Genomic DNA, 14,951 nt, shown 5'->3' with positions numbered 1-14,951 from the left:
TAATCCTTCTTCACCCCCAGCACCAGGCTGGATGTTCTGGTCTGCAGCAGTGGTTTGTGACCTGACAACTCTCACTGCACACCTGCAGAGCAAGAGTGTCCTCAGCTGAGCTGTGTGGGCTGACCCTCAGCTGTGGAAAACACATCAAGGTAGCCACCAATGGACTTGGTGCTGAGGAGCAGAAGTCACCTTGCTTGTCAAACTTCTCAGTGACACCAGCAGGCTCCCACCAGGTCAGTGCTGGAGTGCACAACCTGTCTGTGGAGGCTTTAGGCTGCCATTAACCATCTGACTGACTTCCCACTCCAACAAGGATGGTGAGGTGCTGCAGCAGGTCCAGAGAAGAGCAATGAAGGTGGGGAAGGGTCTGGAGCACAGGGCTGGGAGGAGCAGCTGAGGGAGCTGGGGGGGTTCAGTCTGGAGATGAGGAGGCTGAGGGGAGACCTCACTGCTCTCTGCAGCTCCCTGAGAGGAGGCTGGAGCCAGCTGGGGCTTGGGCTCTTTTACCAGGTAGCAAGCGGTAGGATAAGAGGAAATGACCTCAAGTTGCACCAGGGAAGGTTTGGGTTGGACATGAGGAACTATTTCTTCCCTGAAAGGCCTGGAGCAGGCTGCTCAGGGCAGCAGTGGAGTCACCAGCCCCAGAGGGGTCCCAAAGCCACACAGATGTGATCCTGAGAGCGTGGTTTAGTGCTGGGTTAATGGTTGAACCTGATCAGCTTCAAGAGCTTTGCCAGCCTGAATGATTCTGTGATTGAAGAGCTTCACAGGAACTTCATGTACCAAGAATGGCCCATGGGGAACTTCAGCTGCCATGAGCTCCCTGAGGGTCTGGCTTTGCAGGGACCCCTGGCAGTGGGACCTCACAGAGCAAAGCCAACTCAAAAGCTCTACAAGCACAAAGCCCAGCTTGTCACCTCTTCCTCTTCACATCAGCATCACATCTCATCAACCTGATCATCACTAAGATCTGATGCAGAGCTTGCTATTACCCAAGTTCCTGGTCAGTAAGTTTGGGAGTCACCCTATATACTCTTAGCCTAGGAGATCTAACCTAGAAGCCTGGGCTGCATCCAGAGGAGTGTGGCCAGCAGGGCAAAAGAGGGGACTCTGCCACTTTGCTCTGCAGAGGCCTCTCCTCCAACACCACATCCAGTTCTGGAGATCCCTGCATAAGGAGGACACAGAGCTGAGAGAGAGAGACCAGAGGAGGGACACAAAAATGATCCAAGGGCTCTGCTGGGGGCTGCCCAATGCCAGCACAAGGGACAGTGGTGGAAGCTGAAGCAGAGGAAGTGCCATGGACACAGGAGGAAGAATTTTTCCCCTGTGAGGGAACCCTGGAGCAGGCTGCCCAGGGGGGTTGTGGAGTCTCCCTCTCTGGAGATATTCCAACCCCACCTGGCTGTGTTCTTGTGTGAGCTGCTCTGGGTGCTCCTGCTCTGGCAGGGGGGCTGGGCTGGATGAGTTCCTGAGGTCCCTTCCAGCCCCTGACATCCTGTGATCAGCTACATGAAAGGAGGCTGTAGCAAGGCCAGCACTGACCTCTTCTCTCAGCTACAAAGGGGACAAGAGGCAGTGGCCTTAAACTGCTCCAGGAGAAGCTTAGGTTGACTATCAAGAAAAAAATAGATTCACTTCAAGAGTGGTCAGGGATTGACAGAGGCTGCCTAGGGAGGTGGTGGAGTCCCCATCCCTGGGGGTGTCCTGGCAATGCATGGCCATGGTGGGGTTGGGCTCTCCTGCCCAGCCCCAACCACCACAGGATTTTGTCTTCATTTCACCAAAGTAATAAAGGGAAGGGGCAAAAGAAAGGGGGGGGAGGGGAAAGGGAGAAGCCATTCCACGTTTGCCGGAGAAGGAGGCAGCTTCCCAAAAGAGGAGAGAAGGCAGAGCTCCAAGCAGGCAGCTCCCTGCTCCAGAACACACCCAGCTGTCAATGACAGAGAAGCCAAGTGGCTGCTGCCACAGCACCAGGGCAAGAGGACACTCTGAGCCCACCCAAGGGAAGCCCCATCATGGATCACAGCCACCAGCACTGCCCCCAGCCCTGCCTTGCTCAGGGGAAGGCAGGGCAACAAGCAGGTCTGAGGGGTTTCCAGGGTCCTTGGCACTTGGCTGCTCTCAAGGCTGTGCTTTGTGTAGCTAAGCTGCTCTCCAAGCAAGGCAGCTCTGAGCCCTACCTTTGCTTACCAGCTCCTGAGGCATGGCAGAGCTGCACTCAGGGCAGGAGCCCTCCCTGTGTCCTGTGTGTCCAGGGCAGGGCAAGAAAGATGCTGAAGGGTCTGGGGAACAGCTCTGGTGAGGAGTGGCTGATGGAGCTGGGGCTGTTTGGCCTGCAGAAGAGGTTGCTCTCTGCAGCTCCCTGAAAGGAGGGTGCAGTGTGGTGGGGTTGGTCTCTTCTTCCTGGTATCAGGTGGCAGGATGAGAGGGAATGGCCTGAAATTGTGCCAGGGGAGGGTTAGGTTGGAGATGAGGAAAACAACTCTTTGCTGCAGGAGTGGTCAGGGACTGGCAGAGGCTGCCCAGGGAGGCGGTGGAGTCACATCCCTGGAGCTGTTCAAGAAGCCTGTGGCCATGGCACTGTGGGGCATGGTTTAGTTGTCATAGAATGGTTTGAGTTGGAAGGGACCTCCAAAGCTCACCCAGTCCAAGTCCCCTGCAGTCAGCAGGGACATTCTCAACTAGAGCAGGTTGCTCAGAGCATTTTCAAGCTTGAGCTTGGATATCTCCAGGGATGGAGCCTCAACTAACTCCCTGGGCAACCTGCTGCAGTGTTCCAGCAGCCTCCTGGTGCAGAACTTGTTGCTCACATCCAATCTCAATCTGCTCTGCTCTCATTTCAAACCACTGCCCCTCACCCTGTCCCTGCAGGCCTTTGCCAACAGTCCCTCTGCAGCCTTCTAGCAGCCCCCTTCAGGTGGTCTTGGGTTGATGTTTGGACTTGATGCTCTTCGAGGTCTTTTCCAACCAAAGCACTTGCAGGATGCTCTGATCCTCTCAGGGTGCACACAGAAACCCCAGGCCAAGAAAAACCACCCAACCTGCACTGCTGCAGCCAAACCCAAGTCAGATGTGAGTTCAGGGCAAGGAAAGCCAGAAAGGCTGCAGCTGGACCCTCAGAGCTGAGAGTGAGCACAGGAAAACCACCTTCAGGCCACACTGCTGCTGTGCCCAGTGGGAGACACCCAGCCCTGGTTGACATGGTTGGTGTTCCTCCTCCTCCTCCTCCTCACATCCCATCCTAAATGCCAGCAACTTAGAGCACAGGCAGCAGCAGCTGCACTTCATGCAACCAAAACCCCACTGAGAAAGCAAGAAGAGAGCCTGAAGGTGTCCAGAGAAGGACAACAAAGCTGGGGAGGGGTCTGGAGCACAGCCCTGTGAGGAGAGGCTGAGGGAGCTGGGGTTGCTTAGCCTGGAGAAGAGGAGGCTCAGGGGTGACCTTCTTGCTCTCTCCAACTCCCTGAAGGGAGGTTGTAGCCAGGTGGGGGTTGGTCTCTTCTCCCAGGCAGCCAGCACCAGAACAAGAGGACACAGTCTCAAGCTGTGCCAGGGGAGGTTCAGGCTGAGGAGAAAGTTCTTCCCAGCCAGAGAGATTGGCCCTTGGGATGTGCTGCCCAGGGAGGTGGTAGAGTCCCCATCTCTGGAGGTGTTCAAGAGGGGATTGGATGTGGCACTTGGAGCCATGGTTTAGTTGTCAGGAGGTGTTGGGTGAGAGGTTGGACTTGATGATCTCTGAGGTCTTTTCCAACCTTATTGATTCTATGACTTCTGATCCACAAGGAGAGTTCAAGGGCACTGAGGAGCCTTTTCCAAAGGGTTTGAAGGGCCTTCCAGCCCTTCTACAGTAGAGTTGTGAAGTAGAAAGGCTGCATGGACCCAGGAATGACAGCAGCCAGCCAGCATCAAACCCAGAAGAGGACCAGCAGAGGAAGAGATGTACTCTCTCCTACAGCATGATGGTCATTAATCCTCACGGTGACAAAGAACTGCAGGGGAGGCTACAGAGGTGCTGAGGGGCCTGGAGCAGCTCTGGGAGGAGCAAAGGCTGAGAGCCCTGGGGATGAGAGCCTGGAGCAGAGCAGCCCCAGAGGGGAGCTGAGCAATGCTCAGCAAGAGCTGAAGGAGCTGTGGGGGGCAAGAGGCTGGGGCCAGGCTCTGCTCAGTGGTGCCCAGGGACAGGACAAGGGGCAGTGGGCACAGACTGGAACCCAGGAGGTTCCATCTGAACAGGAGGAGGAAAAACTTCTCAGTTGTGAGGGTGCTGGAGGCCTGGAGCAGGCTGCCCAGAGAGGTTGCGGAGTCTCCTTCTCTGGAGCCTTCCCAGCCCTGTCTGGATGTGTTCCTGTGTGACCTGTGCTGGATTCCAAGGTCCTGCTCTGGCAGGGGGTTGGACCTGAGGATCTCTGGAGGTCCCTTTCAACCCTGTGATCCTGTGATGTGAGCAAGACAAGATCTGCTGGCTCTGGTTTGTGGTTCCAGCTGATCAGCTGATGGTTAGCTCAAGCACTACAAGCTCCTGTGTTTGAAACCATGAGAAACAGGGGGAGGCAGCCACCAGGGCTTCTGTGATGCAGCAGCACAGGCCACTGATAATGCAGTGAGGTATCCAAAGCCAACATGAGGAAACCAGAGAGGCTTCAGGTCAGCTGTGCCACCACATCTTCAACAGCTGTGGCATTTCTCTAGGAGACAGCCCTGAGCCTGCATCATGACTTCCCTGTGAGAGGGAGAGAACCCTGGAGCAGGCTGCCCAGGGGCTCGTGGAGTCTCCCTCTCTGGAGGTATTCAAGGCCTGCCTGGATGGGTTCCTGAGTGACCTGCTCTGGCGGGGGGGGTTGGGCTGGCTGATCTCTCGAGGTCCCTTCCAGCCTCTGACCTTCTGTGATTAGCTCCCTGAGAGGAGGTTGTGGCAAGGCCAGCACTGACCTCTTCTCTCAGCTACAAATGGGACAAGAGGCAATGGCCTTAAACTGCTCCAGGAGAAGCTTAGGAAAACATTCCTTGACTGCAGGAGTGGGCAGGGTCTGGCAGAGGCTGCCCAGGGAGGTGGTGGAGTCCCCATCCCTGGAGGTGCTCCAGGAACAGGTGGCCATGGCACCGTGGGAGGTGGTTGGGTGGCCACAGTGGGGCTGGGCTGATGGTTGGACTCACTCCTACAGCAGATGTGGCTCTTGAGGGCATAGTCTGGTGGCCCTGAGGTGTTGGGTAGGAGGTTGGACTGGATGACCTTGGAGGTCTTTCCCAGCCTCGCTCGTTCTGCAGGCAGTGCTGCAGCTTGCCCCAGGCCCCGTGGCTGCGTTTCAAGCCGGGCGCATGCCACACCCCCAGCACTCTCCGGGACTCCTCCTGTGCTCCCAGCAGCATCGCTGCTTTCCCACTGCCTCCCACAGCAGAGGTTCAGTTGCTCAACCACCCCTTCACAGAGCTGTGTGCTGGCTGCTGGAGGGCCTCTGGAAAGCCACATCCAGCCAGCCTGCAAACCAGCTCCTCCTGGGGCTGCTGCTACTACAGCTCCACCGCCGAGAAGCAGCTGCAGAGTCACAGCCCCTGATGCCCTCCTCCCACCTCCTGCAGCCTTCCCAACCATCAGCTCAAACCCACAGTTTGTGCAGGCTGCAGTTGCTCTTATGGCCCACACCTCCTCCACTCCCAGCCACAGAAGGCACTTTCTCTTCCCTCTCCTCCTGCTGGGAATGGATTTCACAGCTCTCCCAGCCTGAGGGGCTAAGACAGGCAGAGAAGCACTTTCCAGTTCCTCATCACTGCCTAGAAACCACCACAGCCGTGTCAGAGGAAGATGGAAGAGATGCTCCCTGCCCAGCGTGTGGCTGGGACTTGGGGAAATGAAGGGGGGAGAAAAAGCACAACCTAAGCTGTGACAGCTCTCTGCTGATACCACAGGCTGCTTCGGGTGAGAAGAGACCTTTCAAGGTCACCCAGCCCAACCCCCCTGCAGTCGGCGGGGACATCTGCAACTGGAGCAGGTTGCTCACAGCCCCAGACAACCTCACCTCGAAGAGTTACAGCCAAGGGGCTTCTACCACCTCTCTGGGCAAGCTGGGACAGAGCCTCATCACCTTCACTGGGAACAATTCCTTCCTTCTCTCCAGCTTCAATCTCCCTCTTTGAGTTCAAACCATCCCCCCTTGTCCTCTCACATCAGGCTCTGCTCAACACTCTGTCCCCAGCTTTCTGATCAGTCTCTTGAACCACTGAAAGGCCACCAGAAGGTCTTCCTGGAGCCTTTTCTTCTCCAGGCTGAACTCCAACTCTCTTAGCCTGTCTCACAGCAGAGGGCTTCCAGCCCTCCCAGCATCGCTCTCTCTCTGCTCCAACAGGTCCCTGCCTGTGCTGAGGACTCCAGAGCTGCCCCGACACTGCAGGTGGGGTCTCAGCAGAGCAGAGGGGCAGAACCCCCTCCCTACCCCTTCTGCCCATGCTGGACACAGGCGGGGCAGGGAGCGCACGCTGCCGGCTCACGTCCAGTTGTTCACCCGCCAGCTCCACCTGCTCAACTTCCACCGCGCTCCCGCATCCCGGGATGCCGGCTCCATGCTACAGCCCTCCGCCGCCGCTCTCGCTGCCGGCAGCCCGGTCCCATCCTCCCCCTCTTCGTCCCGCTGCTCCCGGCGGGCCGCTCCGCGCCGCCCAGGCTGCCGGGCTGGGTGTCCCACCGCTCCGCCGTTCCCCGGCCTGCCCCCGCGCTCCCGAGCGCTCGGCAACTGCCACAGCACCCCCGCGACCGGGCTCCGGCACCGAGAAAGCGACACACTCCGCTCCACCTGCTCCCGGGCTGGCCGGTAACGGGGTCCCTGCAGCCCCAACCACGCCGGGAGCCGGACCGAGACTGGGGAAGGGGGGGGGGGGGGGGGGGGGGGAGGAACAGCTCCGCTCCGCTCCTCCGGGGGCGGCGGGGCGGGCGTGACGTCAGCGATGAGGTGCGAGGCCGGCGCTCGGAGCCACCCGCCAGCGCCAGCACCGAGGGGGCGGCCGCGCACCGCCCGCCCGCCCGAGCCGCTCCGCTCCCCGCCACCCCCGCTCTGCCGGCGGCGGGCCGAAGTTCACACCGCCCGCGGCTCCCTGCCTCAGGCCCGCTCCGACTGGGGCAGCCCAAGCCCGGGTCGGCGGGGACGCGCTCGGCAGAGTCTCAACACCCCCGTACCCCTCAGCCGCCCTCCGGGGGAGGCAGACACCCACTCAGCCGCTCCGCCCCGGTTCCCACTCCGCGCCCTGCCCGCCTCACTCCCCGCCGGGCACCGGAGGACGAAGGGGAGCAAGGAAAGCCGGCGGCCGCGCGGGACGCGCACTCACCTGCCCAGGCGCCCAGGGCCGGTCCCACGGCGCTGTTGCCACTACCCAGAAACCAGAGACGGACACCGGTCAGAAGGCGGTAGGAGGTCAGCACCGCCGCGTAGACAGCGCCCAGGGCACCCACCCAGGAGAGGAGGCCAGCGGCCGGGAGCACGACGGGACCCACCATGCTGCGGAGGCGGCCGCGGCCGGACTGAGCCCTCCCGGCCACCGCCGGCCCGCAGCCGTCACGGCGCCCGCCCCCGCCGCGTCGCCATTGGCTGAGAGGAGGTTCAATCACCGCGTTGCCAGGCAACGCGCGGGGGCCCCGCCCGCCCCCGGGCCTCGCGGCCGCGCCAGGCCGGGAGGGAGGGGGGCAGGCGGCGCGCGGCCACACGCCCCCGTACTACTTGCGGCCTGCGCCCCACGTGGTCGGCACCGCGCGCCCGCCGCCATTGGCCGCGAGGGGTGGCCGTCACGCGAAGATCGCGCTCTCATTGGCTGATAAGCTGAGAGGTGTATCGGCATTGGTGAATGTTGGGGCCTCGCTGCCCGCCCCTGCTGACGTCATATGAGCCCATTCATAAAATGCTCAGGCTCCGCCTCACGCCCGAATCTGTCCCCCAGATCCCCCCCTGCCCCGTGGCGCCTGCGCCTTGGCCCGAGCAGGGCTGCAGGGACCCCCCCCCCCCCCGGCAAGGCTTTGAGTGCGGAGCCACGGAACCTGGCACCGGCACAGTTCAGCCCTGGGGCGTCCCACCGCAGCTGCCGACCCGGCCCGTCCTGCCCCGGCGGCACCCATGGAGCGGGGGCCACCGGGGGTACCGGCTCTGAGCTGCCGCTGGCAGCGGGTTGTGCCCTTTTTTGGGTACTGGCGAAACTCCATCTCGGATTCGGGGTTCGGTTTTGGGGCCCTCACTACAAGAAGGGCGTTCAGGGGCTGGAGCGAGTCCAGAGACGGGCAATGAAGCTAGTGGAGGGTCCGAAGAACAGGGCCGGTGAGGAGCACCTGAGGGAACTGGGGGTGCTTATCCTGGAGCTGAGGCGGCTGATGGGAGATCTCATTGCTCTCCACAGCTCCCTGAAAGGAGGTCGGAGCCAGGTGGGGGATTGGTTCCTTCTTACAAGGAACAAGTTATAGGACAAGAGGAAATGTCCTCAGGTTGCAGCAGAGGAGGTTTAGGTTGGGCTTGACTACCAACTTCTTCCCCCAGACGGTTGCCAAGCCCTGAACCAGGCTGCCCAGGGCAGTGATGGAGTCCCCATCCCTGGAGGGGTCTCAAAGTCATGTAGACGTGGTGCTGAGGGACATGGCTTAGTGGTGGAGTTGATAATGCTGGGTTAATAGTTGGACTCCCTGGGCTTAAAGTTCATTTCCAATCAATAAGATGATGTGGTGCCCAGTGACAGCACAAGGGCCAATGGGTACACACTGGAATGCAGAGGCTTTCATTGAAGTACAGGGCAAAACGTCACTGTGAGGGTGCTGGAGGCCTGGAGCAGGCTGCCCAGAGAGGTTGTGGAGTCTCCTCTGGAGAGGGGACTCTTTATAAGGGTCTGTGACACCGTGAGAAGGGGCAATGGTTTTAAACTAGGGCAGGGTCACTTTAGATCGGACAGTAGGAAGAGCTTTACTGTTGAGGGTGGTGAGGCACTGGAAGAGGTTGTCCAGCAAAGGTTTGGATGCCTCATCCCTGGATGTTTCAGACCAGGCTGGGTGTGGCTTTGAGCAACCTGGGATAGTGGAAGGTGTCCCTGCCCTTGGCAGAGGGGTTGGAACTGGGTGGTCTGTAAAGTCCCTTCTGCCCCAAACCATTCCATGCTTCCTAATGCACTTGGCCCTTGTGATCCTGGTCACGCTGCTCTGGGTGCCCTGCTTGATCAGGGGGGGTGGACTGGATGATCTCCAGAGGACCCTTCCCACCCCACCATGCTGGGATTCCCTGGAACACTGCTCCCAGACTGCAGCCATTTGCCAGCTCCCATCCTCCACCCCTTTGTGTTACCTTCCATGTGCCCCATTGATGCTGGATGCAGGCCACAGGAGGTCATCTGCCAACCCCTGGCAGCTTCAGATCCAGCCACCTTCCACAGCCCCTCTCCTGCAGACTGTAAGCTGGATGGATTCACAAGCTCTGGTTCATTTCTCCTTGTCCCACTCTGCGTTCTCTCAACCTTTTTGCCTTGCTACTGTTCACAGCACAGAAGCCCTCTGCTGTTCTTCAGCCTCTGGGAAGATCTAGCTTCACGTGCCCTTCTGAACCCCACAGGTTAGCATCCAGAGTGCTGCACCCTCAATGCAATCTTCTGAGACTGCAACAGGAACCCCAAGATGCAGCTCTCTGGGTCCCTCTTACTGAGCAACAAGATGCTCTGGTGTGACATCAACCACCTGCAGCAACATCCAGAGACACCCCAAGACTGCACTCCATGACCTTTCCTTTATCCCATGGGAAAGGAGACTGAAGAAGTTCATTGAGAACAGGACCTGAAAAGTTTCTCTGCTTTATTAGTCTAATAAATACTGGTTACATTTGCTGTTGTTAAACACAAGCACACAGACCAGCACTGAACTCCCAAACCCATCATTGACAGCAATCAAAGGGTTCATGCTAAGTGTCTTCTCCTGAGTACCAAGCTATAGGACAAGAGAAAATGGCCTCAGGTTGCATCAGGGGAGATTCAGGTTGGACACAAGGGACGATTTCTCCCCCAAGAAGGGTTGTCCAGCCCTTGCTCCAAGCTGCCCAGGGCAGTGGTGGAGTCCCCATCCCTGGAGGGCTTTCAAAGCTGTGGAGATGAGGTGCTGAGGGCCATGGCTTAGTGATGACCTGGCAGTGCTGGGTGAAGGGTTGGATTCAATGCTCTCCAGCCAAAACAAGTCCATCACTGTATGACTCCAGGACATGCTGCTGCTCCTCACTCTTCTGTCTTCCAGGACCAGGCACCAGAGACAGGATGCAGCACAAGCACCTGAAAGGACACAAGGAACCAGTTTGGCTCTAGTCAGAGATCTGCTACGAGTCAAAGCCAAAGCAAGAGCTGAGGTGAGGGGTGGGAGCTAACAGTACAATGACCAGGGGTGGAGAACAGGAGCAGACTGGGCAGTGGACAGCACATGCAGAGGCTGGAGGAAAGCAGATGGTGCTGGGCACCCTGCTGAAGGCAGCAGGCCACCTCTCCCAGGCTGTCCAAGAGGCCACACTGCAGCTGGCACAGGGGTGCTGCCAGTTACAAATGGGGCAGGAAGCACCTGGGAAGCCTTGATCCAAGCTGCCCATCTTTGACAGAACATCTACTGCCCACAGCACTGCTCCTGGGACCTGGCTGAACCACCTTCTCAGGGTGGGTGAGGAGAGAAGCTGCTCTGCTCCTGTCTCATGAGAAGCAGAACATAAATCCCTTGGTGCAGAGGCAGGGAGGGGAAGCTCTGCTGTTGAAAGGCTGCTTCTAGAAGATGAGTCACAGGCAGGGAAAGGGACTGGTTGGAAGGGGAAGAACGATGCAAAGCTCAGGTGAGGGGTTTGGAGCCTCTTTCTTCTGGTCATCACACACTCCTGGACTAAGGGTTCCATCCTGCTCTTCCCCCAAGCTTTGGAGGTTGGTTTGCATTTCCCCCTGCAAAGCCCAAAGGAGCAGGAGGGGGTTGGGTTGCACAATCAGACCTCGGCATGCACACACACATCTAGGAGGTACCTTGCTCCAGAGATCCACACAGTTCCCACAGCCACCTCTCCTCACTCCAGCTGATGCAAGCCTAAGTCCACCCACGGCTCAGCTGTGTTGCTACATCACAGGGAAGTGGCCAAGCTGCAAGGGCAGATCACAAGAGGGACAAAGTTAGGGAGTCAAAACCCAGCAGCCAGTCAGGATGAGGAACGATGGAGAGCAAGACCTCAAAAGGAGACATAAAGGAAGGAAACCCATAGCAGAGAGCAGAAATCAAACACAACCAGCAGGACAAAACTGCATCCAGCAAGAGAAGAGCTTCAGCTGTGGAGCTCTGCCTTGCTGCCACAGGTCCATCAGAAGTGCAGCCAGAACACAAGGCCACAGCTCACACTGAACCGTCTGGGCTGGAAAAGAACTTCTGGATCATCCAGTCCAACCATCCTCTGACTCTGCTGAGCCTGCAGCTAATCCATGGCCCTCAGCAGCACAACCTCTGCAGCTCTGAAACACCTCCCTGGGCTGAGGGAGTGGTTTTTGGGCCAGTCTTGGAGAAGCCTTTCAGGGAAGAAGTTTCTTCTAACGTCCAACCTAAAGCTCCCTTGGTGCAAGCTGAGGCTGCTTCCTCTCATCCTATTACTTGAGATAGGGCGAAGAGACCAGCCCTTGTGTCACTCCAACCGCCTTTCAGGGGGTTGTAGAGAACCAGAAAGTCTCCCTTCAGCCTCCTTTTCTCCACACTGAACACCCCCAGCTCCCTCAGCTGCTCCTCCCCAGCCCAGCTCTCCAGACCCTTCCCCCCAGACCCTTCCCCAGCTTCGTTGCCCTTCTCTGGAGCTGCTCCAGGACCTCACTGTCCTTCCTGGATTGAGCAGCACACTACACACCCTCCTGCCCAGCTCTTCCAGTACCTGAAGAAGACATCTCTTGTGCTCAGCACTGGTGAGGTCACACCTCAAATACTGGGTTCAGGTTTGGGCTCCTCACTCCAAGAACGACAGTGAGGGGCTGGAGTGTGTCCAGAGAAGGGCAATGAAGTGGGGAAGGGTCTGGAGCACAGGGCTGGTGAGGAACAGCTGAGGGACCTGGGGGTGTTTAGTTTGGAGAAGGGGAGGCTGATTGGAGACCTCACTGCTCTCTACAACTCCCTGAAAGGAGGATGGAGCCAGGTGGGGGCTGGTCTCCATTGTAACAAGTGATAGAATGAGAGGAAATGGCCTCAAGTTGCAGCAGGGGAGGCTTAGGTCGGGCATCAGAAGAAACTTCTTCACTGAAAGGTTTTTCAAACACTGGAACTGCCCAGGATGCTCAGAGAGCTGGGCTGAATCCCCACCCCTGGGGGAGATGTGGTGCTGAGGGCCACGGTTCAGCCCCAGCCTTGGTCAAGTCAGAGAAGGGTTGGAGTGGATGATCCTGAAGGCCTCATCCAATGACACAACTCTGTCACTCCATGTGCTCAGTGAAGAGACAGAACATGGGCCATGGCAACAGAAGGTCAGCCTTCTCCTACCCTCCAGCCAGAGAAAGGGACTGGTCTGGAGCTGAAAGCACCTCCTGTGGACACCAACCACAGTGCCCTCACGGTTTAATCCCTGCTGCCTCTGCTGCCTGCTTGCCTAGCTGTAGATAAGAGACTCAGATCCCTGTGTACAGAAGGTGGTCAAAGGTCAGGAGACCACGTCCCTCACCCCACTGCCAGCACTCACTGTCACCCCACATGACACCTTCCCTCTCACACCCACAGGATGGACTACACTTGAGGACCATCCTTCATCTCCTCATCTGGAGCAGGCTGCCCAGGGGGGTTGTGGAGTCTCCTACCCTGGAGATATTCACAACTCACCTGGATGTGTTCCTGCTCTGGCAGGGAAGTTGGACTGGATGAGCTTTTGAGGTCCTTTCCAGCCCCTGGAATGCTGTGGTTCTGTGATCCAGAGCCCACTGCTCACCCACAGCACCACACGGTCGACACAACCCTCCTCCACCCCATCCTTTCCTGGACTACGCTGGGCAGGAGGTTGTGTCTCCAGCCCTTCCTCCTCCCCTGCCCCTATGGCCCCTGGCGGAGCCCAGCTGGCAGGGGCTGGCTCACAGCCATGGGGCAGGGATCACACAACACCTCCTCTCTTCCACACGCCGGTGGATTAGCTTTGCCAGAGGGCTGGAGCACCTCTGTGTGAGGCCAGGCTGGGAGAGCTGGGGTTGTGCAGCCTGGAGAGGAGAAGGCTGCAGGGAGACCTCCTGGGGGCCTTGCAGTGCCTCAAGAGGCTGAGCAGAAAGCTGGGGACAGAGTGCTGGGCAGGGCCTGATGTGAGAGGACAAGGGGGGATGGTTTGAACTCAAAGAGGGAGACTGAGACTGGAGAGAAGGAAGAAATTGTTTGCACTGGGGGTGGTAGGACCCTGGCCCGGGATGCCCAGAGAAGTGGCAGAAGCCCCATCCCCAGGTGAGGCTGCTGGGGACTCTGACCAACCTGCTCTCCTTGCAAGGTCCCTGTTCACTGTAGAGGGAATGGGACTGGGTGACTTTAAAGGTCCCTACCCACCTAAACCGTTCCATGGTTCTGTGCAAGACCCAAGACACCACCACAACATCCCCATCCAGTCAAGGGACATAAATCATTGTTCCTCTGGAGACAGGAGTGCAAATCTGACGATCCTCCAGCAGGGATATTCTGGCTCCAAAGCCTATCTACAAACAGTAATGAAAGGCAACCAACCACCACCACCACCACTTAGCACTGCTGCTTCAGGCTGCACATATGCAATCCATGTAAGCATCCATATGGACACATCCCTGCTGGGCTTGGTGGGGTCAAACCAGCAAAGGGAGGGACTCATCCTGCCCCTAAACCCAGCACCAACACCTTGGGTTTGTGTCACCTTACAGCACTGGCTGCTTTGCTTTTGTCAGTGACTCATGCCCATGGAGCTATCAACCTCCTCATCCGAAGGCTGCTCACAGCCATCCATTTGCTCCTCCACTCAGCAGTATCTCAAGTGGTGTAACACAGCACAAGAGGAGGAAGAACTGGTGACACTCCTGGAAGTGCCTCTTGGATGGAACCTCCTGGGTTCCAGTTTGCATCCAATGCCCCTTGTCCTGTCCCTGGGCACCACTGAAAACAGCCTGGCCCCAGCCTCTTGGCCCCCCACAGGTCCTTTAGCTCTTGCTGAGGACTGACCAGCTTCCCTCTGGGGCTGCTCTGCTGCAGGCTCTCAGCCCCAGGGCTCTCAGCCTTTGCTCCTCCCAGAGCTGCTCCAGGCCCCTCAGCATCTTCATAGCCTCTGCTATGGAACTACTCTCCAGTAGCTCCCTGTGTCTCTTGAACTGGGGAGCCCAGAACAGGCCCCAGAATAGAGCAGAACCTTCCTCAACCTGCTGGCCACACTCTTCTTCACGCACCCCAGGATCCCCCTTGGCCTTCCTGGCCATGGGGGCACACTGCCGGCTCACGGTGCACCTGTTGTCCACCAGCACATTCAGCTCCTTCTCCCTGGAGTTGTTGCCCAGCAGTTCCCAGCAGGAGAGAACCAAGGAGCCTGGCAGAGTCTGCCAAGACTCCGCTGCACTTCAGCTCACCGCTGCTGCTGCCAGCAGAGCGCCCAGCAACCTCCACTTCCTGTGGGGAGAGCTGGAAAAGCACCGCGGGGCTCCTTTCGGAGGAGGACGGCAAGCCACAGCCTGACCAAGCTGAAAAGCACTTCCTGAGCCATCAGCCACGCTTCCCTTCCCCTTCCCCTTGGGTATTGCAGTTTGCTCTGGATTTGCTGGTTGCTCTCTCAAGTCCTCTTCCCCAGCTCAACTCCGCACGTTCCAAAGCGGCAGGCTTTGCAAAGCAGCCACTTCCCCACTCAGCCCTTTTGCCTTCCCAACGACTTCTTTTAGAAGCCAAATAACATCTGCCTTTTTTTTTTTTCTTTTTTTCCCCTTCCTCCACTAGGACAACACTTCCCTTCCAAAAAAAAAATGAAAGAAAGAAAGGA

At 58.2% G+C, this 14,951-nt stretch overlaps 1 protein-coding gene and 1 long non-coding RNA gene across 7 annotated transcripts in view; both read right to left on the bottom strand.

Moving 5' to 3' along the window:
• Window positions 1-7,643, bottom strand: part of HSD17B12 (hydroxysteroid 17-beta dehydrogenase 12) — a 113,425-nt gene extending 105,782 nt beyond the window's left edge. Inside the window, exon 1 of the mRNA XM_068166848.1 lies at window positions 7,318-7,643. Coding sequence (XP_068022949.1) covers window positions 7,318-7,486 — 169 coding nt within the window. The 5' untranslated portion in view covers window positions 7,487-7,643. The remainder of the gene's footprint in view (window positions 1-7,317) is intronic.
• A 2,142-nt stretch (window positions 7,644-9,785) lies between these two features.
• LOC137455747 (uncharacterized) overlaps window positions 9,786-14,951 on the bottom strand; it is a 28,358-nt gene continuing 23,192 nt past the window's right edge. For 5 of the 6 annotated variants that reach the window (XR_010990890.1, XR_010990888.1, XR_010990886.1 and 2 more), the window contains exons 2-3: window positions 10,993-11,106; window positions 9,786-10,269 (exon numbers count right to left, since the gene is read on the bottom strand). This is a non-coding gene — a long non-coding RNA (uncharacterized lncRNA). Of the gene's footprint in view, window positions 10,270-10,992; window positions 11,107-12,808; window positions 12,976-14,951 lie in introns of those variants that run through there. The other variant, XR_010990889.1, reaches the window with a different exon arrangement.

The sequence above is a fragment of the Melanerpes formicivorus genome, unplaced genomic scaffold (genome assembly GCF_026170545.1).
Source record: "Melanerpes formicivorus ecotype bairdi unplaced genomic scaffold, bMelFor1.0.p_v2 SCAF_108, whole genome shotgun sequence".
Classification (NCBI taxonomy): Eukaryota; Metazoa; Chordata; class Aves; order Piciformes; family Picidae; genus Melanerpes; species Melanerpes formicivorus.
This window is presented reverse-complemented; position numbering and strand designations above follow the sequence as displayed.